The sequence below is a fragment of the Tenrec ecaudatus genome, chromosome 13, assembly GCF_050624435.1.
Source record: "Tenrec ecaudatus isolate mTenEca1 chromosome 13, mTenEca1.hap1, whole genome shotgun sequence".
NCBI classification, from domain to species: Eukaryota; Metazoa; Chordata; class Mammalia; order Afrosoricida; family Tenrecidae; genus Tenrec; species Tenrec ecaudatus.
This window is the reverse complement of record NC_134542.1, coordinates 110,112,480-110,140,025: the sequence shown is the minus strand read 5'-3', so window position 1 is coordinate 110,140,025 and position 27,546 is coordinate 110,112,480. Positions and strand designations below refer to the sequence as shown.

The following is a 27,546-nucleotide window of genomic DNA, read 5'->3' as shown; positions in this document are numbered from 1 at the left end:
TCAGGCATATGGGTTAATATCAGAATTTTGGACTTGATCTGGACTGAGCTAGGATGTTTTCTCATTATTCAATTTTTCTTGTATATAAAGCTCTTTCCTATAAACAGATGAGTCTCCCTGGATTTGTTTCTCTAGTCTACCCAGACTGACCCACAATCTCCGTTTGAGAGAGTAGGGTTACTGGCAAAGTTAAGGGGAGAATCCCAAGGACCAAGGGACTATCATCTGGGTGGGCTTGGAGGAGAGAGAATTATTTTTAAACTAGACTTAGAATAACATTTTCCCTACCGTGCTTTCTATTTGCTTCATAACTGTGACTCCTCGTTTCTCTTCCCTTGTTCTACTTGGAACAGGAATTGTATTCTCTAAAGGAACTCACCTTGAGATATTTAATTATGGCACCTCTGGGAAATTTGAACAACTTTTGGCACTTGAAAGTAGGGATATGCTCTAACAATTACCTTAAAATATGAAAGTAGTTTTGAGTTGGGTTTAGAGACTCTCCCACTCTTGTGTCCAAGATCCATAATTAAGAGGACAGGCGATCTTACCTACTTTCAGTCTTCACACAGAATTCTCATTCCACAGAAAACCTAAATTTTGGTTTTAAGGTTTATCAATCTGTCTTTCAGTGATCTTCTAAGACAATATTGAACCACAGTACTGTTTCAAAGGTGTGTATCGTTGTGGAATTAGACAGCCATATCTTCCCTTCATTGAGGGGCTGGTGAGTTTGAATCACTAACATATTGATTAGCAGATGGGAGATTGCCTACTGTGCCACAAAGCCAAGTCATAAAAGAGTTATCTGCTTAACCAACGCCAACAGATTTAAATGAGTCATGACCCAGGTTTCTGCAATGGATAGAATTTTGTTCCCACCAAGATATTGAAGTCTTAGTATTTAAATCACATGTACATATCTTCTGAGCAACATTTATATGTTACCAAATTTCTTAGTACCATAGCCTACAAAATTAGTCAAACATAAAATTGGGCTGACTCTTTGAAGTAAGGCATGTTGTTGTTGTTGCTGTTTTTGTTGTTAGGTGTCTTCATGTCCTTTCTGACTCACAGTGGCCATACGCACAACAGCATGAAACACTGCCCAGCCTTTCTCCATTGTCATCATTGCTCTTCTGTTGGAGGCCATTGTTGGAACCACGGTGCCCATCCATTTTGTCAAGGGCCTTCTTCTTTTTCTCTTCTTAGCTACTTTTCCAAGTATGATGTCAGCCTCAGGGACTGCCCTATCTTGATTTCATGTGCCTTAGTCCTAACTAAATTACACTGACTTACGTGTGTTTCAAGGATAGCTGATTAACTGCTTCACACACACACACACACACACACACACACACACACACACATTTAAAATTCTGAAGATGGTGGATGAACACAATTTAGTTTGAAAAGGTCTGTTAGACCAGATTGTAAGTTGTCTTAAATGTCATTATCGAAAGGAAAAATAAATCTTCATCTGTATTGCCCACACGGGACTCCATTAGTTGTTCTTAGCAGAAAAATGCTGACATAGCATTTCCGGAGCCAGAGCCACGTGGTGTCGGTCGTTGCTGTTCGACTTGGTTCCCATCTGATGACCTGATATGTTCAGAGTTGAAAGGCTACAGAGGTGCTTTCAGGACTGCATTCCCCCGGAAGTCGATCACCTGGCCGGGCCGGTGAGGTCCCTCTGGGTGGTGTTGAACTAGGTGGAGTCTTCATCAAATTATGCAGCCACCCAAGGTCTCTCACTACTTTAGGCTCATTTAATAGAAATATTCTCATTTGCTATCCCCTTCCTTAGAGTGTGAAACTAAGATGGACATTGGTTAAGCATCCTCTTTAAAATCATAGTGAGTAAGAGTTGGCGTCTAACCCTGTAGTCTGTCTTCAGGCTCTGTCCCAGATACTGTGAAAAAAATGATGAAACCAGCTTACCCATGACAAAGAACAGAAATGGAAGTATTATAAGCAGGGAATCATTTAAAAGGGTATACAGACTACGCTAAAAATTATTTGATATAAAGAGGTTTTTCAAGAATTGGAAGTTATGTTGATTCTTGGATCCATGAATGACGGGGTATGCTAGACAACTCAAAGAGAACACCATGTTCTTTTGTCCAGTCATGAAGTACATGGTGAGTATGTATATAAAACAGAGAAGGAAGCAATGAAGAAGAAGAACATATTTGAAGCGGTAAATTTTGTAATGCTGATATTATAATATGGGCGCTAAGGAGGCAGAACTAGAGAGGTGAGAAATGCCAAGAATGTTGAAAGGAGAGAAAGGGTAGCAACTATTATTTTCAATTAAATTTAATAAAGTCCTTCAAATAACATGTACCAAACTCTGATCGACAGATGCGATACAACAAAAATGCGTAATCAGAATATGCTCAGGACGACAAATGGGCAGACATTCAGAAAGACACTTCGTAGGCGACGATTCCTGGGTTGGCGTTACCTTTGCAGTCTGATTCATCAGAATCGTCTCCACAGTCGTTTTTGCCGTCGCATACCTGGCCGTGAGGAACGCATCGACGGTTGTAGCAGGGCTTGAAACCTTTCCGACAGCTTCTGTTTTCTTACAAATGAAAGTGGACACGCACAGTTGAATATCTTACAAAATTATTTTCACATGAAAGAAAAGAGCAGCTGAAAGTTCATTTATAATGTGTGCATCTGTAAAACAAGCATTTGCCAAAGCAAAACCCTGGATTGAAATATTCATAAGTTATTAAAGAGTAGTTCCTTTAATAAGGAGTCTTTTTGACTTAATAGATTGCTTCAAGTCATACGCATATTTTGCTTCTGGTACGAATGTCAAATGGCACAGAAATGAACAGATATGACACATTCAGTTTCAAAGAACTAAATGTCTGCCTCAAATGTTCTAAGCGTATTAGAACAACCTGACTCTTAGCTCTGTTGCACATTGCAAGAATTTCTAAGCTAAAACACAATATAAGCACCAAAACATGCACTTCTCAACTACAGAATCCTGTGTCATTAATTGTCATGGCATGGTTTCCGACTCACAGTGCCCCAAAGACAATTGAAGTACTTTCTAGTGCTGCCTATCCTGATGATCAGTTACAGAGGGTAAATATTTAAAATCATTTTGTTGGGGGCTCATACAATTCTTATCACAATCCATACACACATCCATTGTGTCAAGCACATTTGTACATTTATTGCCATCATCATTCTCAAAATATTTACTTTCTACTTGAGTCCTTAATATCAGCTCCTCATTTTTCTCCTTCCCTCCCCACTACCCCCTCCTTCATGAACCCTTCCTAATTAATAAATTATTATTATTTGTCATATCTTACACTGTCCGACGTCTCCCTTCACCCACTTTTCTGTTGTCCATCCCCCAGGGATAAGGTTATATGTAGATCCTTGTAATCGGTTCCTCCTTTCTGCTCCACTTTCCCTCCAACCTCCCAGTATCACCACTCTCACCACTGGTCGTGAAGGGGTCATCTGTCCAGGATTCCCTGTGTTTCCAGTTCCTATTTGTACCAGTGTACATCCTCTGGCCTAGCCAGATTTGTAAGGTAGAATTGGGGTCATGATAGTGGGTAGAGGAAGCATTTAAGAACTAAAGGATGTTGTATGTTTCATCATTGCTACCCTGCACCCTGACTGGCTCATCTCCTCCCATGCACACCTTCAGTAAGTGGGTGTCCAGTTGCCTACCGATGGGCTTTGGGTCTCCACTCTGCACTCACCCTCATTTACAATGATATGATTTGATCAATGTGGTTTCATTGACTGATTATCAAAAATATTCCATTAGACATTTCTTTATAGTCTGCCGGAAACAGAAAACTCTGCTGAAACTTGTTCAGCAATATAACTACTTATGAATCATAAAGTGCAAAAAACTTACAGACAAATTTCTCTTTGGTGTGATGCATGATTGGGAATCATAATTAAAATACCCAGACATTTTACCCAAGGATGCTGGCCCCTGTGACACTTTTGAAGGCAGAACTAGAATAGACTAGACCTTGCCATCAGTCAAAAACCATGCCACTGGCGATGGCAGACTCCTGCTGTAGAGAACAACCATAATATGTACAAGTCACTGATATTTCTCAATTCCATTTTTCTATTTTAATAATTGACTCATGCTAACGCTTAATAGCTAAGCACCTCAAAAGACAGCATTCTTCTATTTTTAAATTAGCAATTGTGAATGAATGAAGATCCACAAGGAAATTGTTTAATAAATATCCTGCTATATTTGTTTGGAAGTAAAGCACTTCTTTTTAACAGGAGCAAAGCCAAAATATTTGCCACGTTAATGAGACACTGTAAAGAAAATCTTCTACAAAAAAACAAATGAAAAGAGATTAATTGGGGAAAAAAGAGTTTCTTCTTGAAATAAGCAAACCACATATTGGACACGTACCACAATAGAGCAGTTTTTCATCAGATTTATCCTTACAATGAGGATGGCCATCACAGGTGAGCTCATAGTCAATGCACTCACCATTTCCACACTCAAACTCTGAATAAATGTTGCAGGGAGAATTTTTAGCTGAAGGAAAGAAAAAAAATACATGTTTTTGTGTCATAAGAAACTTTTAAAATATATGATATGGACAGTATTTCCCCTAATTATGAAATGAACAAAATTTATAAATGTAAAATTATATTAAGGGCAATTAATTTTGACATTAAAACAAAAACAAAAACCAAACACTTTATTATTGTTGGCATTACCCTTCCTCAGTCATTTTTATAAGGAATTGTCTGACTTGACTTTCTTTTTGTTGTGCCTATTTACATATTTGCTAATCAATTAGTGGCCACAGGGAGTGTTACTGAGTGTCATTGAGTCCACTGAGTACCACAACACAATCACTGCCCCATCCTGTGGCATTCTCGCAATCGTTAAGTTTGAGCTCATGATTACACTGCCACAGCCATGCACCAATCCATCATCTTGAGGGTTTCCATGAGCATTGGTTATGAATTCAAGCAAGATGACCTCCTTGACAACGACTCCATTTATCTCTCCATTTATCATGCTGTTTGTTGTCTAGTGATCCAGGTGTGAGGATAATAAATACATACATATTTTTTATAAGAGAGTTGTAATCCATCCTGAAGGATACATACAGTATTTGGTGTTCATCAGAAAAGGCTTTCATATTGTATACTGTTGAGCATCCTTTTTCCATCGTGACATTGAGTTCTCTTTGCACAGCATACAGAATACTTAAATATGGTCAAAAGAAACAATGCTAATGCATACCCTGCTTTATTTTACACAACTCAGCGTTCCTCTGCTTGTTTCTTAAGAAGCATCTCTTAGTTCATGTACAAGGTGCACATGAGCACAATAAAGGATTCTGATACACCCTTTCATCTCAATGTTATTTAATGCTATTCATAGTTTGTTATAATCCACATGGTCAAACACCTTTGAATTGTCAATAAACACAAGTAAACATCTTTCTGGATTCTGGCCTTTCAGCCAAGATTCATCTGACGTCCACTGAATTTGGCTTGAGATTCTAGCGGTTTTATGGTTTTGAGCTAATGCAACTGGGTTTTGTTTGTTTTGTTAAGTATTTTCAGCAAATTTTTACTTCCATGCAATATTAATGATGTTGTTAGATACTTTCCAGACTCTGTGGAGTTACATTTCTTTAGAATTAGCACAAATATGGATCTTTCTAGTTAGTTGGTTAAGTAGCTGCTGTCCAAATATGACTGCATAGACAAGCGAGTGCTTCCAGTGCTTCATCAGCCGGCTGAAACATTTCAATTGGTCTTCTTTCGAGTCCAGGGGCATTAAGTTTTGCTAATGTCTTCAGTGTAGCTTAATCTTCATCCTTTATTTCCATCTGCTTTTGAATATATGCTGCCTTTTGAAATGGTTGAATCAAATACATTAGAATCCCAGACTTTAATGTTAATCCTTTCTAGGAGTGTCGAGATGGGATGCAGTAGAGTTCTGAATCTATTTCTCCCATAAGAAATAACTGTCAACAAATTAATCCATTCTTGACCACCAAATTTTCACCCTAATCTTGCCTTTTTATACAAAACGTTACATAGAAATTTCAAAGTAAATAAGTTCAGAGTTAACCAATAAAATTTAAATAAGAGACACAACACTTAAAAAGCTTTTAACAACTACAACATGGTCCACACCTTGAGATGGATGAGGATCTGGATCAGTAGACACAGATGGGAGAGAAGGGATGGAGAGAGAGTCACTGTTTGGAAGGGAAGCCCCTTCCATAAAATCAATTGGCAGCTGCTTTTCAGGAATTTTTCCCCTTCTTTGCCTTTTTTCACTAGGACCTGGCAGGCTTTCTCTAAACAAAAATTCTGTCTAATGTGGTCTGCTTTTGGCATTTCCTTAACTGCTTTCTAAAAGGGTTTGCTAAATTATCATCAACAATATTGATAACACGGTTAACCAGTCCCTTATCATGATGAGTCTTTTTTAAAAATAACTCTTTTTTAGGACCCAAGTTTTTTATCTAAAAACAGTCCAAAAAGCCACAAAAGCTAAGAAAATTATAGGAAAACGCTTGGAACATGGTCACAAAAGGTTTAAACAATATGTACTAACAACACCAACTAACACCAAGTGACCAAAACGTGGACGGCTTTTGTTTACAAAAATCACATGCGTCGGGTCAGATTTCAATGTTTTGTTCGAACTCCGATGCAAAATTTTCTCAACATTTCGATATCTGATCATGTGGAGTACTGGTGATGTTGAGTACTGGGGTTCTGTATATGGCTCGTATTGATCAAGGGCAATGTAACTGAGAGGGATTACTGAAACCTGAATGAAGATCAAACATGAGAGTGGGACAAGAGGAAAGTAAAAAGGAAGGAGAGGAAAGAACTAGGAGGCAAATGGGAATTTATAGAGGTCTACATACAGGCATGTACATATTTCCACATGTAAATATATATATAATAGTAAATAGATCTATGTATATATGTTCATATGCAAAGTATTAAGGTATTCGGTGGATATCTACCTAAGTCCTACCTCAGTACAAGAATGGCTTGTTCTAATAGTGTGACAATGTATGATACTTATCCTCCCGACACAATCACTAAAGGCAAAATGTGGGTGCAAGCAAATGTGGTGAAGAAAGCTGATGGTGCCCCGCTATTAAGATATGGCATCTGGAGTATTAGAATCTTGAAGTTAAACAAGCAGCCATCCCAGAGGAAAGCAAAATAATCCTGTGTGGAAGAAGCACACCAGTCTGTGTGATCATGTTTATTGGACAGGAGTAGGTATCAGAAGTTCAAAACCAAGCAATCAAATTGACGTGCAGGAGCATGGACAAAGTGGAGACCCTAAACCCACCTTTAAGATAACTGGACAGTCCCTCACAGAAGGGCCACACGGAAGGGGTGATACATCTAGGGTATGGTATAGCACTGATGAAACACACAACAAACCTTTATTTCTTTGAAATTTCCTCCCCTATTATCATTGTCTTAGCTTTACCTCTTAAATATTGTTAGATCGCAAGATATGACAAAATAAAGATGTATAAATTACCAAGGGCACATGAGGGAGGGGGAAAAGGGGAGGGAGGGGAAAAAAAAGAGGACCTGATGCAAGGGGCTTAAGTGGAGAGCAAATGCCTTGAGAATGATTGGGGCAGGGAATGTATGGATGTGCTTTATACAATTGATGTATGTATATGTATGGATGGTGATAAGAGTTGTATGAGTCCCTAATAAAATGTAAAAAAAGAAAAGAGGAGAAAAAAATGATTAGGGCAAAGACTGTACAGATGTGCTTTATACAATTGATGTATGTATATGTATGAACTGTGATAAGAATTGTATGAGCCCCAATAAATTGTTAAAAAAAAGGGCAAAAATAAATAAATAAATAAAACTAAAAAAAAATATTGTTAGATCTGTGCAAGTCCATCGTCTCTTGATGCTCCCTGCATCCTTCACTTTTTGACCACAAATTTTTCAATATTGCAACTCGAGGTTTAGAATGGTTTCTTCAGTTCTTTCAGCTTGAGTTATGCTCAGTGTAGTCTCCTTTATGGCTTTCTAACTTCATGTCTCTGTACATAACATTATAATACTCTGTCTTCTCTAGTTGCTCTTGGAAAATTTGTTTGCTTCTGCTACTCTAAGTTCTAGAACAAGTTGCAAAGTTTCTTCTGACAGTCACTCTGGTCCTTTTTCCCTTTTCTGTTACTTTAATGATCTTTTGCTTTCTCTAGGATTTTCTTGATGTCATCCCACATTTCATGAAATCCTGTGTCACTGGTGTCCAATATGCCAAATCTCTCCTTGAGATGTTCTCAGAATTCAGGTGGGATCAACTCAGGGCCATATTTTGACTCTTTGTTTCCAAGATTGTTATTTTCTTGCACATAACTTTAATTACATCCGAGCAACTGATGTGTGCATCTGTTCCACACTCAGTCCCATGTCTCATTTTGGCTGCTGACATCCAACTTCTCTACTTTCTATTTGCACAGATGTAGTCAATTTAATTCCTATGTAGTCTGCCTGGTGATGTTGTAAAGATTTGTCATTTATGTTGCTGAAAAAGTGTTTGCAATGAAGAGGCCATTGGTCTTGCAAAATTCTATCATGTGATCTCTAACATTGTTTCTATCACCATGACCATTTATTCCAACTCTTCTTCCTCCGTCTTTGTTCCTAGCTTTAGCATTTCAATTGCCAATAGTTTTAAATACTCATTAATTATGCATTTGATCAATTTTAAATGAAAGAATTTGGTAAAATTTCATCATCGTTATCTTTAGTGGTTGATCCACCAATTTGAATCATAGTTGTATTAATTGGACTTTCTTGTAGGCATATAGATATTATTTTACCATGGACAGAATTATATTTCGAGACAGATCTTGAAATGGCCCTTTTGACTATGAATACGATGCCACTCTTCTTGAATGTGTTATTGCCAACATAGTAAACCATGTAATTTGGGGATTCAAAATAAGTAATATTCAGTAATTATTAGCATGTTGACTGTTATGTGTTTCATTCTGGTTTTGATGACTTCCAATTTTCCTAGATCCATACTTTGTACATTCCATGTTTCAGTTATCATCAGATGTCTGCAGATTTTCCTTCTCCTTTGAATTGTGCCCCATCAGCTAATGAAGGTTCAAAAAGTTTTACCCAATTCAGATCATTATGGGCAACTCTACTTGAGGCCCATTTCCAGAACTATTTGAAAATATTCTAATATGTATAAGATTTTCTGTGGCTAATCCCTCAGGAGTGGACAGCCTATTCCTTCTTTGTAGTCTGTTCTTAGTCTGGAAGCTCTGCTGAGACTTGTGTACTTTACGCAACCCTACAGAAATGTGAAATAACAAAGACAGCTTCTTACATGACAACACAGAAGCTACCATATTACCACAAAACGACAGTGGTGGTTATGCAAGGAAAGCTTGAATTTGGATGTTTCATATTTATTCATCCTGCTTAGGGATCTATCTTAAAATTAAGTTTTTCAAAATGAGCTAAATTGACTCAAAAATACTGAGGGTGTTATATATACATACATACATTCTTCAATGTATTAAAGAATTTCTAGTACAAAAAAATAGTTTTTATTGTCATAAGAAAATAGAATTTTGAAATTGTCTTCTTCTCTTCTTCTTCCTCTCTCTCTCTCTCTCTCTCTCTCTCTCTCTCTCTCTCTCTCTCTCTCTCGTTTTCAATCTGTAAGCACAATCCAACAACAAAAAGCAAAAGCAACACAAAGATGTTGTACAGCTAATTTCAACTGCTTTAGATGAGTGAGTTCTTCTGGGCAAAAACCGATTAATTTTGATTCATAAGCAATAAATTTACTAGCAAATATTTGAAGTTCAGCATTCTGGGTGTATTAACTGCTGTCTGCTTGCATGCACTTACTTCATATTTTTTGAATAATTGCACAGTGCAACCCAATTATGTTAATTATATTGGAGGTAATTACAAAGAACTGAATTCTACTACAAGGCAAATAGTTTAATTTAAAATTTTGGTATCATTTTTCTTTGGGAATATTCAAGTAGAGAGACACTAGTACTCTTTGAGTTTCCCAGCATTTTGTGTCTTTATAATCCTAGTACTTAACGCACTTTTAACAAAATGTTTATTTCTCTGCCAATTTACACCAAAAATGTAATTTAATTATTTCAATGATAGCAACACTTTCAAAGATAATTTAATTATATTTTCAAATTTTACTCCCCGCCCACTAGCTTCAGTCAATATATCACTGGTTTATCTAAAATAAAAACCCTACACTGCCATTAAGTTGGTTCCAACTCAGAATGACCCTATTTGGCAGAATAGAATTGGCCTTGTGGGTTTCCGAGCTTATAACTCTCTTCGTTGGGGAGTAGAAAGCTGTGTCTCTCCCATGGAGTGCCTGGCAGTTTTGAACAGCAGACATCGTGGTTAGCAGGCCAACAACTACCATCAGGGCTCCCTCACTGGTTCTTAGATATGGCATGATGCTCCTTTAAAAGTAAATATCAAAGAATTGATATTTTTAAAATAATTTTTTTAATGGAGCCAATGTTCAAAAGATGTTAATATTAGTGACCACAATCAACAACTCATGAAGAGAACAAAATTCACTCACTACTGAAGAGCCTGTTCACATTCCCAACCTAATCTCGTCTGAGCACATCCTGCTTTGTCCTCATTCTCAACGAAAAATACTTATAATGGAGAATGTCATGTTTACTGATTCATATTTATAATGCCTTTGGGAGAACAAACACAAATAGGATTTGCAGGTAAATATTTTTTGCTTTATTTCAGGCCATGAAAAAATCGACATTGTATGAACGTATTTCTTGTGAACATATGTTCATTTGATGAAATAGCATTATTTTCTGTTTTCCTCCAAACAAATATTTTGGTCAATTAACCACTCCTTCTTAGTGCACCTAATTATATTTGCTCTTGCTACTCATATTACAAATGTTGATAAAGTTAATAATGCTAATGTAGATGAAATTGTCTAATTCTATTGTAAAAGTTATGACAATAGTTTTCTTTCCTTTGCCCTGACGTGGTTGCTCTTCAATACTTCTCACTCTTAGAGTGCTGCTTTTTACCTCCCCAAACATTTCTAAGAGACCTTATTCAGATTGGGATTTACCTACACCTGCGTCATTCTCCTCTCACACAGATGGATTTTGTAGGAAGGTTGGTGTCAACTTTCAAAACTCTCAGCTGGAATAATAAGATAGAAAAATTAACTGCTCCAATATTAGCGACACTTCCTCAAAGGTCTTTTTTTTCTTTATTTTATTGGAAGTAACTGAGATGCAATAATCCATAAGAAAGATGTGTTGCCCTTTTAGAGATGGCAACTAAGAATTTAAAAAACAAAATGAAATTCAAACTTACTACCCTTGGCATTTCTGAGATTCCAGTTCTTTGTTGGAGTAGAAAGCAGATGGTGGTTTTGAGCTGTTGACCTTGCAGTTAGTAGCCCAACTAAAACATTAAGAACCTCAAATATTATTCAGTGTACATAGACAAACATTAAGAGGTATGTTAATATTGCTGGACACACCATGTTAGCTCACAAACTGAACAAAATTATACCAATATGCCTTTCAATATCCCAGTTTTAAAAATTTGCTTTAATCTTATAATAACTTCAATACAAATGCATAGAGAGAGGTTCTCCAACATGTATCACGAAGATTTGTGTGTCCAATATTTGTCTGGACTTATCCAGCTTTTGTGTGAGGAATCGCATTGCAGTTCTATGTGAACATAACAATTTCCAGTCTCATCCATTCCTTTTGGTCAATAAAGAGAAGCAGGAGACTTAGTAGGGAGAAATATCTCATCTATTTTCCTGCAAAGAGAGGCCTCCTCTGTTTACATATCAGCCTTGCTGCTTGGCGGAAGCCATCACTCTGCAGCAGCAATGTAGTGACCTGTGAATGAAACATAAGTGATTCACATGCTTGGCTAATGCTCCTGGCTTGCAGATGGCATGCGATTCAGACCATTACAGCTGAAACCATAAAAGCAAACTGAAAGAGTTTAAGAAATTGCCAAAGCAAATCAGGGTTGTGTTAGGTGAAAGAGAAATAAGGGAATCAGAGATTTAGATGATTAAAATTGGCTATCTGCCTTTAAAATTCACTGACCGGTTACATAATGTCAGCATTTGTTTTTGCTATGTCTCATTTGTGCTTATAATGTTATTGACAGTTTTATTTAGACAATTCTGGATATTAGGTACTTATTTTGGTGGGGGTTATATTTGTTTGTTTGTTTGTTTGTTTGTTTATTATTAGGTGCTGTCCTCTCAGTTCCAATTCAAAGCGACCCGATATACAAGAGAACGACACACTGCGCAGTCCTACACCAGCCCCACAGTTGTTCTTATGTTTGAGCCCATTGTTGCAGCCATGTTGGCAAAGCATTTATTTGAGTGGCTCTCTCTTATCCACTTTGCTAAGCATCATGCCCCTTTCTAGGGACTGATCTCATCTGATAATATGTCCAATATAGGTGACACCAAGCCTAGGTATCCTTGCCTTGAGGGAGCATTCTGGCTGTTCTTCCAAGAAAGATTTATTTGTTCTTTTGGGAATCTGTGCGCTTTCAATATTCTTCTCTAGCACCATAACCCAAGTGCATTGATTTCTCTTCAGTCTTCCTGATTTTATTAAAATGTCCAACGTTAGTACACATAGGAGCCGATAGAAAATACCATGGTTTGGGTCAGGTGTACCATCCTTGCTTTTCAATACAATAAAAAGATCTTGTGCAGCAGATTTACCTAATGCAGTGTGCCATTTTTCCCTTGACTTCTTGAGCATTGATTGTGGATTTGTGGGTGGGTATCAATGTGCAAATGAGAATATATGTCTCTGCTGCAGTTCGGTGTACTAGTTTTCAGAGTAAAGAAAATAAAGTCCACGTTCTTGCACCAAGTAAAGAGCAGGTAAAAGCGAGGATTCTCCTGGTGGATGAAAAGCGAAATCATAAACCAGACTCCCTGCCATCAGGTGGGGACCTACTCATAGCAATATTGTAGGCCAGACTAGAACTGCCCCTTTAAATTTAAGAAAAAGATGAAAAGTACTTCATAGTCTCTGCTACTTTTTTTGTGATGCACACATACTCGGTTAATTTTATTTTCTGAGCTGACATGATAGGAGATGATTGTATAGAAAAAGAGAAGAAAAAAAACTCAAAAATTGAAATAGTCTGAGTTAAGTTCAGTAATTTCCAATGTTTTGCCACTCTCTGACCTTCATTTTATGTGGATAATCTTAATGTGAAAGGAAATTAACATTTTTTATGCTGCATGCTAGTCTTTCATGGCAATATTGAAATACTTGAACCCTTATTTATTTCAGAAACAATTTTGGAAACTTAAATTTTAATAAGTGTATATTATAATCACACTAATTAAAGAGTGCAATGCCTTTGGGAGATATAAACAAATGCAGGGCAGCAATGTTACATTCTTAATTAACAGTTTGGAACTGATTACAAATAAGTGGCATGAGCCATTCTCTCTCATTTACATACAGTCACAGACTGCAAGTGCTTCTACTGCATGGCTACTGAACCACTGCCCATATACTGTCTTATTTTGGTTTTTAATTAATTTTGATAATGACTGAATTCTCATTCCTAGAAGTGTTCAGCTCCTCATTGTGTGCAGACACCCCTCTAGCTGTCCCGTCAATCTTCCAGCTCCCAATCAGGACACAGTTTTCCCTCCTTTGGGTTATTATCATGTATCAGGGTATGATAAGTAAGAGGTATGAGAAGTAGAATGGAGTCACAACAATTGAACCTCGAATATTGAATGAGAATTCAAGTGGATGCATACACAAAATGCACCCCAATGCCGGTAGAGGCCATTTTGAACAGCTATGCCATCATGGTGTTGTGTTCTCTTTACTTACTCACACATCTGTTGTCATCCAGTAATATCCGGTCGCCCCGGCATGAGCAGTTTACTCTCCCATCAGGAGTCAAAAGACACAGGTCGTGGCAACCTCCATTCAGTAGTGCGCATGGAGAAAGTTCACCTGAAACAAAGCCACTTCTTTACAGTGAGTCCCTGTTCTACAGTCAATTGTTAGCCTGCCTCCATCTCACAAAGACACATCCGAAACAATGAAGAATTAGAAATTTTGAAAAGCTGATAGTACATTAGAAAAATTGCAACAGAACTCATATCTTCTTGATAAGTAGCATCAAATAAACTAGTGCCGCCAGAAACCATCACCATATTGTAAATTGTAGGTATTCTGTTAATTAAAGACTTTTTAAGCTGATACAAAAAGATTGTTTATCAAAGATTATTATCTTCATGAAAGCAGCACAGCATGATTTCCGTATTCAGAGATTTGAGGGATAGGGTGGAATAAATAGAATTCTGAGGAAAAAAGTAATAAAAACTTAATTAAAAATAAATTCTTCCTCTGGTGATAAGTTAAACAATAGGAGAGTTGCCTTTAAATTCTTCATTTATTTCAACAGGTTAAATAGTAATCTGAATACTATCTCCAAGGAAATACAAGAAAATAAGATTCAAATAAGCATCATATATATATATATATATGTATATACTTAAAGATGTAATACCATTAGAAAAGAATTGTGCATTCTATCACAACTTACAGCTGTTGGTGTCATTGGCAACAGCGATGATTCCCATAGGTTGATGTGGAATGTCAGAACGGAGAATTTTGGTATCCCCTCCTGTGTACTTGTTGGAACGCAGAATAGCTCTTCTTCCCCAGTCTGACCAGAAGATATAGTTGTCATAAACAGCCAGACTGAGAAAAGTCCCTGGCCCAGATTTGATTATCACCTGGAATAAGTTAAAACAACACATTTTTACAATGGAGATGCACCTTGTGGTATTTCTATATCCATTTTTGTTCTAAAAAAAAAAGGAGAGATTTTGATTACTGTATTTAAATTAATAGGAATCATAAGCAAATAAACATTTAACTGAACAGGTTATCATGGCATGTTTCATAGTTTATCCAAACTGTTGTAATACTTTCTGGTGTACACAATTTGTTAGTATTTAAGTATATTCCATTTATAATAAGATCGTTTTTCCCCTAACACCCTTTCTTAGCAACACTTGCATATTTATTTCTGAACCATTTTTTAAGAGCTTATCTAGACATCATATCATGCCATAGTTCAATCACATGACTATTGTACAATTGCTACCACAGTCAGTTTCCATACATCTTCTTTCTTCTAGAACTCCTTGATATCAGCTCCCTTTAGCCCCTCCCCCTACCTCCCCCCCCCCCCCGGACCCCTCAGGAGCCCTTAGACTAGTTGTTGTCTCCATGGGTTCATCAATCTTGGGCATCAGATACAAAAGAAATCCCCAGAAAAACACACAACCATGAGATTATTTGTATAAACAATGCTATACTCAGTATTGTGAGTCAAAATGACTGATCCAAAAACATGATATGGATTCATGGTAACAAACATGCATTTGCACTACGTGTCTGTCAGTTTGTCTTAGTGGCGTGGCCTGTGAGCTGTTGTGATGCTGGCAGCTATGTCCTCATTATTTCAAATTCTAGCAGTGTCACCCAAGGTCAACACGTTTCTGCAGGACTTCCGGGATACGAATAGACCATAAAGAAGGAAAACACTGTCCACCTCTGAGGGATTAGACACTGAACACTTTATGAATAGAGAGGAGCATTGTCGCATCTAGTGTCAGAGGGTGAGTCCCTCAGGGCCATAGGCTCTAAGGATATGTCTGAGTAAATTCTTCCCTTAGGGAGAAGAATCTCCTATAATGATCAGAATGAAGCAAACTTTTGGGACCTGCTTTTGTTAATGGGACATGACTCAACAGGAGGACAGTTGAAAACATCTGTTAATTATTGGAATGTAGAATGTACAAAGTATAAATCTAGGAAAATTGAAACAATAAACAATAAAATGGAATGCACAAAGGGGCATTAGTGAGCCTCGGCCATTTTTCATCAGACAATCATTTGGTTGACCAGGGTAGGAATGAAACATTCCAGAGGAATAGCATCATATCCCTCATCACAAAGAACACATTAAGGTCCAGTTCTAAGTATAATGCTGTCTACAATTGGATGGTGTTTTTAATCTTATAAGGAAATGCAACTTGTATTCAAATGTATGGATCAACCACTACAGCTAGTGGTGAAGAAATTGAATAATTCTACCAATTTTAAGAAATTGAAGAATTGTAGCTATTTCTTCAGTCTGAAATCGATCAAACATGTTACCAAGATGCATTGAGAATTGCTGATATGAGAAATGAAAATGTTGGAAACAAAAAAGTAGGAACTGTAATTGAAAAATATGGTCTTTGTGATAGAAGTATAGTTGACCTTCTCACGACATTTTGTAAGATAGACTTCTTTATAGAAAATACATTTTTCCAGCAACATAAATGAAATAATGGAAGTTTAAAAAATCACGTGTTGAATTATCTCAGCAACTCTACGCATGGTCCTTGTCCAATGTATTACACAGAAATCAATGTTACTATAAATGATTTAATAATATCAATGCTACACGGAAGTCTACTTTTGCTGAAGCTCGCGGAACAACAGGTCATGAGGAAGCTGCCAGGATGCCAAACCAGACTCAAAAAGGATATGACATGCAAAATATCATTACTGACATCAGCTGATTCTTGGTTCAAAGCGAACAACAGAAAGGTGTTAACTTGTGTTTTCCTGACTATGCAAAGGGCAATTGACTGTGTGGACCATATCAATCTGCAGATAGCCTTAAAGGAATGGAAGTCCCGCAATAATTCATTGTGCTCATCCAGAAGATGTACATACACAAACATCGAACAGACCAAAGGAATGCTGTGTTGTTTAAAATCTGGAAGGGTGTATGTCAGGTGGTGACTTCTCATTATACATCTCCATTCTGTGTGCTTTGCAAATAATTCGAGAAGCTGGACTATATGCAAAAAGAATGCAGCATTAGAATTGCAGGAAGGCTTATTAACCACGTGCAATGTGCAAATGATGACAGTCTACATGCTGAAACAAGGACCAAAACCTTCATTATAGATTGAAACTCAAGGTACAGTAAACCAAACTCTTCACAACTGACACAGTAGAAAACATAAAGACGAATGGAGAAAAGATTGATATTGTCAAGGATTTCATCTTGCATCTTTCAAGGGTTTTATCTTTCACCCACAATGAATGTTTATTAAAGCTGCAGGTAAGACATCAAACTATGTGTTGGAATGGGAGAATCACTGCACAACACCTAAGGAAATGTTGAACCGCAAGGATGTCGCATGGAGGGTTAAAGTATGCCTGATCCAAGCCATGCTATTTCAATTGCTTTATGTGCATACGAAAATGGAGCACTGAATAAAGAAGCCAGAGAAGAATCAATGGATTTGAAGTATGATGTTGTTGAAAAATACTGAAAGTACTTTGGACTGCCAAGAGAACAAACAAATCTGTTTTGTAAAAAATACAGCCAGAATGTTCCTGAAAAGGGATGACGGAGAGATTTCTCACTTTGTGCATGTCATCAGGAAAGATCAGTCCCTGAAAGGGATATCGTGCTCGGAAGAGCTAGAAAGGCCATGAGAAATATGGAGACCCTCAAAGAGATGGATTTATACCGCGATTACAGCAGCAGGCTTGAGTCATAACACTTGTGCGGACGGTGCAGGAGGTCTTTCTGTTCTATGTAAGGGTCACTCTGACTCAGAAACAGCTTGATGGCATCTAACAAAATAGTGAACATTTGCAGAAGCTACGTAGTGCAAATGGTTGATATTCTTGAGTGCTAACAGAAAGGTTGAATGTTGGACTCTACCCAGAGTAGTTTTTAAGAAAGACCTCACAATCTACTTCTGAATAATCAGATAGAAAATACACTGTGAGCACCGATCTTCTCTGACTTGCAGGCACCTGCTACACTGGACATTTGTTCACATAGATTTTAAAATACCCTTTATAGGGAATAGTCACCAAGCTTTCAGATTTGTATCTGGAAAACAAAGAACTATTTAATACAGATTCTTCTTTTAGAAATATTTAGCATAAAAGCAACCATGTGCACTTGTATGGGAGGATTTCAGGAAATTCACAGGGTAACAAAAAGAATGGAATGTTACTGGATTTTTCCACAAACCTTTTAAAGACCCCTGATTAAGTAATTCCCAGCTTCAAGAGGAGTTCCATTCTGACTTCTATAGGAAGTTAGTGCTGGGAAAATTCAACATATCTTTTTTGTTTTTAAGCTTTATTATTTACTTTAATGATCACAATGTTTATAAATTTGACCTTGATTTGTTTAGGCAGATTGGAAATAACACCTACAAACATCTACTACTGAAAATACGAGCAAGAAAACATCATAACAGGATACACTGAAACATTGTATGTAGCACACATATTACTAATGAAAATATGTACACGTATCTGTATTTGTATTCCCAAACAGAGGGCTGTAGTGCAGTTCATAGATATTTGAATATCAAGGACTACCTGTAATGACGATAATTTTTTAAAGTAAAGACTAAACTTCCTTTCAAATCAATATGAAATTAAAATTGGGCTTGTCAACATCCTGAACATAAACAAAAAGGTGGACAAAATATAGGGTTGACAAGACAAGGCAATAAAATCCGGTGCTCCAAGAAAGATCAGAGATAAGTGAGATGAATCCCATGAGGATTACAACATACTACTTGAAAAAATATTTCTTTTCTTTTTTTTAAAGAAGTTTTATTGACACATAAGCCACACATCATACACTTACTTCAATAGTTCAATCATATCAAGAAATGTTGTACAATTTTTACCACAATCAATTTTAAAACATTTTTCTTTCTTGTACTCTATTATTAGCTCTCCACTTCCCCAACCTCCCCTTTCACACCCCCAAGTAACCATTAATCCAATTCAGTCTCTAAAGGAGTAGAAAGCTTTGTCTTTTTTCTGAGAAGCAGCTAGTGGTTTTGAACTGCTGACCTAGCTGTTCGAAATCCAGTGCATAACCACTACACCACCATGGCTCTTCTCTTACCACAGATGTAGTCAATGTGATTCTTGTATATTCCGTTGGCGAGGTAAACATGTAGAGTTGTCCTTCATGTTATTGAAAGTGGTTTCGTAATAAAGAAGTCATTGGTTTTACAAAACCCTGTATTAAGACAGACATGTTGCTTCACTTTTATCACAAAGGCCACCTTTTCTACTAATGCTTCCTCTTTGTTTGCAGCTTTTTCATTCCAAACACCAGTAATTATCAATGCATCTTGATTGCACATTTTTGACTATTCATTATTGGTGTCTATTTTTCCCTTAAAGTTACATTTGAATCTTTGTATATACAGAACTGTGTTAGAGTTTTTTCCCGGATTATTCTTTTATCTCAGACATTGAGTAGACACAAGAAACATAGTTTATTTTATTGTGTGCTTTGTAATTAGAAAAAAAAGCCCATCTTATATGGGATTAAGTCTTCCAAGAAAATCAATTTGAGAGTATCACTAGAGTAGCTTTTTATTCACTTCTATCAAGTACCTTAAAACTATCAGTGGATCAGAATCATATATGTTAATACTTAGATTCCTGGATCTTTTAAAATCATTTTTTACCTTTTATTAGGGGCTCATGCAACTCTTATCACAATCCATACATACATCAATTGTATAAAGCACATCTGTACATTCTTTGCCCTCATCATTTTCAAAGCATCTGCTCTCCACTTAAGCCCTTTGCATCAAGTCTTCGTTTTTTCCCCTCCCTCCCTGCTCGCCACTCCCTCATGAGCCCTAGATAATATTTCAAGTAATGGTACAGGAGAGTGAATCCAGGCAGATCAGCAGACCTTCCTGAGGAAAAAGCATGAAACTGAACTCAGGAATGACAATATGGATATTCTCACCAAGAATCAAAAAGGAGAAGAAAAGAAAGACCATATTTACTACCATTACTCAGTGTTGATCCACAGCAGCCCTATAGGTGCAAAATAGAACTGCCCTGTGGGATTTTGGCACTGCAAATCTTTATGGAAGTAGAATCCCTCATTTTTCTGTCACAGAAATGTTGGTGGTTGTGAACCGCTGGCCTTGTGGTTAGCAAGTAACAGGAGTAACAGGAGAGGCAAAATCAAACAGTAAATAACAGGAGAGGTGTGGGATATAAAAAGACTTTCCCCAGCTTTGTCCCCCCCAAAGATATGCCAAACATTAGAGTCTGTAATTGCCAGCACCTCCAGGGAGGTTAGATACATTCAGCCTTCAGCCTACAGCCTGGCCCCGCCACAGGTGGGGCCCACTCCCTGCTGTTAAGGACAATGGATTACTTCTCCCTGAAGGCATCTGGTCCACTGTAGGCGGGATTCACACCCTGCTGATAATGGTTTCAATGGAGAGCAGGTCAAACCTGCTCACTGACATCCAAAGTTAGGCTGCCATCCTGTATGTAGAATCTGCCCGTCTTGTCATTTGTATACTCCAATTCCTCATCTTCCTATTGCGTGTTGACCCTAGATCTTCTGCCTATCATCATTGTATTACCTAGAGTACAACCCCTTTCTGTGATGTATGTCTTTACCTATAATTAAGAGGCTTGCACACCCCCAAAGTTATATAAGCCTTGGTTAGCAATAAAGAGCTCTCTCTTCCCTGGTCCCCGATCCCTCTCTCCCCCAGTCTGTTCTCTCCCTGGATCTCTCCTGGTTCTTACTCCCCTGGTCCCTTGTCCCCTTTCTCCCTGTTCTTCCCCTCCTCACCCTCCTCTCTCCTGGCCACACTGTGCACAGACCTGGCTGTTGAGATCATGGCCATCCAGGAGTTGAACATGCTACCATGAAATGTGACTTCATTATTTCAATTTATCTTTTATCTCTCCTTATTCTCTATGACTTTATTATAATTTTAATAATTTTAACCGTACAATTGTGCCTATAAAACCCACGATTCGTGGGGGTTGGCATTTCCCCCACAGAAAGGCAAAACCAAAACAGAGACAAGGCTGAAATTCAACAGTGATGCTCCTAGAATATCCAGCAGAGTGCTGCGTAGCACATGCATGTGAGATACTACATCATGTCCTTGAAAGAACCTTGCCAAAGAACAAGTGGCCAACATATATACGGATTTCCGATATTGTTTTTGTTAGGTGCCATGGATCTACAGTGACCCTACACACAACAGAAGGAAACACTGTGGCTTCCTGCTCCAGCCTCACAATTGTCCCAAAGCTCGGGTCTATTGTTATAGCAATTGTGTTAACCCACCTGGTCCAGGGCCTTCCTCTTTTCTATTGTTTTGCTTATCCCACTACTGGAATAGTTCCTTTTAACCCAACTCAGGCCCAGATACCCCCTAATTAAAAGCACTCTGCATACTCAGAAGGGGCTTGCTTTCATAGCCCTAATTCTGCCCTCACCCCATCAAACAGACCTTAAAAGTAAGTCCTGAAGAGTGAAACAATTTCCATATAACTTAATTGCAGCCCAGGAATTTGGGGGGATTATGAAATTTTTATAGACCTTGATTCTGATACAAGGAAAGAACAAAAAGGAGAAAACTCAAACCAATTACCTCAGTTTCTCCCTAGGGGAATGGGAGGGGCAGTGTTAGTCACAGGGGGAAGAATGGAAGAAAGACAAAGATTAAAATGAGAACCACAGTACTTGAAAACAGAAAATCAATGGAAAAATCAATAATATCAATAACTGTTTCTTTCAGAGATCAATAAAATGGATAAAACACCATTGGGAAATGTGAATTTATCCAAAGAATTCTTGGTTGAGTAGATTTTTGTTTAATTGTAATATTCATCATACTAACATAGTAAATAAGACTGCAAGTACAGATAGCTTAATTGAAGAAACATAGTATTTGGCATAATACAATACCCATTAATTTGATAATGAGAAAGATCTCTCAACAAATTATGAATGGAAATAAAGCCAGAAACAAGACAACAATGTTTGTTCTGTCTTACTATTTCTACTCCACTTTGTAATGAGATTTTTAAACAGTACATAAGGAAATAAAACAGGAATAAATAAATACAAAGCTTATAAAGGAAGGAGCCAAGTTATCCTTCTTTACAGACCCATAAGATCATCTATGCTGAAATCCCCTGTGGTATCCTAACAACATAACAATCTACAGCATCGACAGCGTAAATTTAATAAGGCTTCAAGTTATAAGATTGGTATAAGAAATTCCATACAATATTGAAGACTTTTATGGAGATTTTAAGTAGTTTGAATATATATGGCAGACTGAGGGATTAATGTGTCCAAGATGCCAAATATTATTAAAAAGTTGCTGAGAAAAATGAATACAAACTTAAAGAAAGAAACAGGACTGGTAGGTGAGTTAAGGTTTATTGTGCCAACCTGGCTGATAAACACATGTGGGATACTGAAGTGAAGAGAGATAAATGGCTCTGTGAACCTCGCCTTTTGAGTTATTGGGTCTCTTGCTTTGTGATGATTGGACCAGTATTCAGCCGCCTTAGCCAGTTCCCTGCTTCAGCTGATAAGGCTCACTTCCTGCAAGACATCCCTGAGGAGAAGCTGCATGGACCTACCCTTATCCAGCCCTGGGTGCTGGAGCAGCCGTGTGGAGACCCCTGCCAGCGCTGACATGCTTACACATTCACTGATTCAGCTTTCCTCCTGCAGTCGGCATCATTGCATCTGCTTTGTGAGATGGAGGAGGACTTTGTGGATTGGTGTTGGACATATGGATTAATGTTGGACTTGTGGGCTTGGGCAGCACTGGGTTGGGTGTTTTCTTGATGTGCACTTAACCTTTATATAAAACTCTCTCATACATATGAGTTTCTGTGGATTTGTTTCCCTAGTTTACCCAGACTAACACCATAGGCATAATAAATGACTGGTACAACCACTTTGGAAAACATTGCTTTCTAAAGAATATGGTTTTCTTTAAAGGTAGATTTAGATTTACCATGATGTAGCCTTCTATCTCCTAGCTATTTTTGAAAGAGAAATGAAAGTACAAGTCTACTCAAATGCAAATGTCTGTGCACACAGATGTCCACCGCAGTTATCCTTGTAATAGCCATAAATTGCAGCAGTTTAAATGTGCAAAGATAAAGTATGATATAGTCATGGAATAAAATGTTATTCAACAATAAAACTTTAATAAACTACTGATGTATTTAAGGCTCCAATGTGGCATAGTTGGTTATGCATTGAACTGCTAATCCCAAAATCAGTGGTTTAACCCATCAGCCACTTCATAGTAAAAAGATGAGGCACTTTGTTCCCATAAAGATTTACAGTCTCAGAAAGCCACTGGGTTAGTTAAAATCATGAACTTTGCTATAAGCCGAAAACAACTGGATAGTAGTCAGACTGATGCCTGTGCTAAGATGGATGAATTCCAAAATAATTACGCTGTACAAAAGAAATCAGGTAAAAAAGAGTATATATTTTGTGGTATCATTAAAATAAGTTTGTGGAAGATATTACCAATTCAATAATGACAATAAGCAGGCAGTACTCTTTGGAGCAAGCAGGAACAAGAAAGAAGGAGTAAAAAGGTTTCCATTTTATCTTTCTGATTTCCCAACCCTCCCTTATTCATTCCAAATTCTCTGCTAATTACTCTCATAAAAAAAGTATTACTTCATTTTTTTTTTCAGGAGTAGCATACGATCAGGAATGAATTATACTGAAGAAAGAAAAACCAACATTCACGGGAAACATCTGAACATAACAAAGCTCCAGGGATATAAGATGACTGGTGGGTCCTCATTGCCTCCCAGTCAATTCCGACTCATAGTGACCCCATAAGACAGAGTAGAACGGCTCCACAGAGTTTCCTGGGCCACATTGTTCATGGGAGCAGAGAGGTCCTGTCTCCCACGGTGCGACTGGCAGAAGCACTTGTGGTTAGGAGCTCAACACTCAGCAATGACCCAAGTGCTCCCCTTTGCTGTATGCAGATACAAGTGAAGAAGTCCTAGAGACTATTATTACGGAAGGTTGTCAAGAAATAAAACTTGATTTGTTTTATGAATTATTTGACAAACTCAACATCTATCGAAGGAGCCTGGTGGCACCAGTGGTTTGTAACCAGTAGCAAATTTAAAGGTTTGTAGTTCTAAGCCATCCAGTAGTTCTGTAAAAGGGAAAGCTGGTAATCCCCTTCAGAAAGATTGCTTTGTTAGGTACTGTCAGGTCACCACCAACTCGTAATGACCCTACGCACAAGGGTAAAGCAGGGCGTGATCCTGTGTTATCTTCACACTTGTGCTTGAACTCATGGTGGCAGCCACTGCGTCATTTCCTCTTGTGGAGGGCCACCCCTTTTTCTCACTCTCTACACTGCATGTCCTTTGGGGAACATTAAAGATTACAGCCAAGAAAATCTTACTACAGCTCTACACTGTAATATATAAGTCTGTCATGAGTTGGGAGTAAACTCAGCAGGAGCAAACAACAATATTTCTATGAACTGTCCACTAAAATGCCATGATGGTTTTATTGCGTAAAGCGTTCAAGCTAATACGGCAGTCCCAGAGATCATCTTGCTGGGTGGAAAAGGTTCAGCTCTGAGATGTGCATCACCCCAAGACTAGGAAGTTGTGTTGAGGATATATCTTTCTTTCTTTGTTTTTAGTCCTCCAACACAATCCCCCATTACCACAAATTATGCAGGTGAGTTTCCCCCATTTGGGGAAATCGCAGGGGTCAGCACATCCAGAGTGGAACGGATAAGTCTTGCCCTGGGAAAACCACGTTCCTGATCATGGTGTCTCCCAAGCCAGGTATTACCTTGAGGGTATTTCAGTTGAGATGAGACAAGTGAAGTTGCCAGAAAATAAAATTAAAAGTTAAAAAGAGTTCAAGTTGATAGCTTTCTTTTTGTTTGTTCACTTGTCATAGTCATGTATTAGTACATACAATATTTAATGAAATAATGAAATAATATTTAAGATGCCCAAACTGAAAATAAGGGTATTATAAAATGAAATATTTTTTATCAAACACATTTCAGGAGAAAAAAATCAATTAATCATGCATTTTATATGACTGTGGTGATTGCAAATTTTGTTGTCATTTTGAGACTATTAAGAGTGAAGGGGTGGAGTTTGGCCTGCCAATCAGGATGCAGCTTGATGACCGCATTTGGAGGCTCTAAGGAGACAAATACCTCAATGGAGGCGGGGCACACACACTCTCTCTGCTTGTCTCCCTGCAAGACATTCTTGTTGACAAGCAATCTGGAGGCACACTGACAGCAGCCAGAGCCCTGCCGCTGGAGGAGCCATTTGGAGACCCACACCATCACTAAGATGCTTCCACCGCCACTGGATCCACAAGACTTCCACCCACTGGCCTGTGATCTTCCTACACTTGGTGTCATTCCATGGCTGCATGTGTCTGAAGAGGAATTTATGGATTAGTATCAACATCTGGGGTAATATTGGACTTATGGACTTGATCTGGACTGGGCTAGGGTGTTTTCTCAATATACAATTACTATTTTTGTATAAAGCTCTGTCTTACACACATACGAGTCTTCCTAGATTTGGTTCTCTTATCTACCCAGACTAACGCCGGGACTTTCACTGATGTTTTAATACTGAGTTTGTTGCTGTCAGTGTTGTGCATATTTGGAAATATTTCAAAACTAAGCATTCAGCAGACTTTCAAAGCTATTGTGTGACCACTTGTCCTATTGAATGCAGGGTAAAACATTTATTAATGGGTATAAGCTATGTCCATATTTTATCAAAACACAGAAAAATAAGAAAGGTGAATGTATTGATTGGGACAATCTAAAGGCTATGGCTTGTCAACAGCCTTGCAGAAACAAAATTCTGATGCTTCTTTATTAATATTATGAGTTTTATGTGTTAAAGGGGTGGACAGGACAACTGATGGAGAGAAAGTAACTTTCGATTTTATATCATAAGTAATTTGTCAGGCAAGCAGTCAGTAATCCAGAAATCAAGTCACTCAGCACTCAATGAAGGAGATTCTATTCCAAGAATAACACATTGCAATTGAATGGATTTCAACTCACAGGAATCCTATAGGACACCTTGTAACTGCATCTTAGGGTTTCCTGGGCTGTATGTAAATCTCTGAGGTGGCCCTTCCCTCACATAGAAGATAGGAGGTCCGAATGGTCAGTTACATGGTGGGCAGCCCAGGACTTAATCTATTGTGCCAGCAAGGATTCCTTTCTGTAAACCCCCTCACCCCCAGAGAAGAATCAATTATTTATATATCTCTGAGTTCTTAAATTATCTCACCCAAACTCAACCCATTTCAGATCTTATATATTTGAATCACTGGCTTTGCCAGAAGCACACTTATCTGAGAGTGCCACCAGGGATCCAATATATATTAAAACCAGTATAGTTTACAACCTTGTGGTAGTTATAGAATCATTTGTTAATTTGAGGATTAAGAATGTAGGTGTGGAGTCTAACTTGTCAACCAATGATGCCTCTGTGTGGGCTTGCCCTACTCTTGAGAATTCTAGGAAATCTGGTATTTCCTCCTTGAAGGTGGGAGATTCTCTGCTCACACCCTGGGAGACACAGTGTCTGACAAGACACATGTACTCACTCTGATGCAGAGACCCCTGCCGGCACTGAGATGTTTCCAATGACACTGGATCCAAAATCTTTCCACCCACTTGCCTGTGATCTTCTACATTCAGCATCATGTCATGTGTTTTGTGAGGACTTTATCAGACATATGGGCTAATATCAGACTATGGACTTGATCTGGACTAGGCTGGGATGTTTTATCAATGTTCAATTGCTCTTGTATGTAAATCTCTTTCTTATACACATATGTGTGTCCATGGATTTGTTTCTCTAGTCTACCCAGGCGAACACAAACCTTTAGAAAAATTTAATCTTTGCATAGAATTCTGCATTTTAAAAATTGGAAATAAGAAAATGTTAAGTTTAAAAGAGTAATCTTTTGTTTCCACAAGCAGAATTATGTTCAGTATTTATGATTTGTCAGAATATGTTTCATGAGAACAAGTGATTTCAGTTTCATACTTTCCCATACTTTAAAACAGTACCCCTGGTAAAACAACAACAGAAATAACAACAACCACCGATCATCCGACATTTAGAAAGGAATTTACCCTTGGGTGAATCTTAAGAAATAGCTAAATGAAAAACTATAGAGCCTTCTGAATTCAGGTTTTATTTTAAAGTGGCTATTTTTAGAACTGACAACACTCCTTTTATAGAATAAAGAGTATAGAATAAGATGCATGTTCCCCAAGCATGGTAAGATTGCCTGAAAGCAAAACTACAGACAATCAACTATTTCCCAGGCAGCAGGTTGTTTGAGGACCTTGGAAATAACTGCTTTCTGGTATTAAAATGATTTGTCCAATGACTTGTTCTCAAGCCTGTGATTGCTGAAGCAGGCATTCCAACCCAGAGACTGTTGGGATAACACATTCTCACCCTTGGAATGTCTTTGCTCAAGGACAGACTAGAG

At 37.8% G+C, this 27,546-nt stretch overlaps 1 protein-coding gene and 1 pseudogene across 1 annotated transcript in view; both read right to left on the bottom strand.

Moving 5' to 3' along the window:
* LRP1B (LDL receptor related protein 1B) overlaps nt 1-27,546 on the bottom strand; it is a 1,653,255-nt gene that overhangs the window by 315,936 nt on the left and 1,309,773 nt on the right. The window contains exons 44-47 of the mRNA XM_075529151.1: nt 14,680-14,872; nt 13,959-14,084; nt 4,427-4,555; nt 2,468-2,587 (exon numbers count right to left, since the gene is read on the bottom strand). Coding sequence (XP_075385266.1) covers nt 2,468-2,587; nt 4,427-4,555; nt 13,959-14,084; nt 14,680-14,872 — 568 coding nt within the window. The remainder of the gene's footprint in view (nt 1-2,467; nt 2,588-4,426; nt 4,556-13,958; nt 14,085-14,679; nt 14,873-27,546) is intronic.
* Nucleotides 24,683-24,837, bottom strand: LOC142425012 (U1 spliceosomal RNA; annotated as a pseudogene).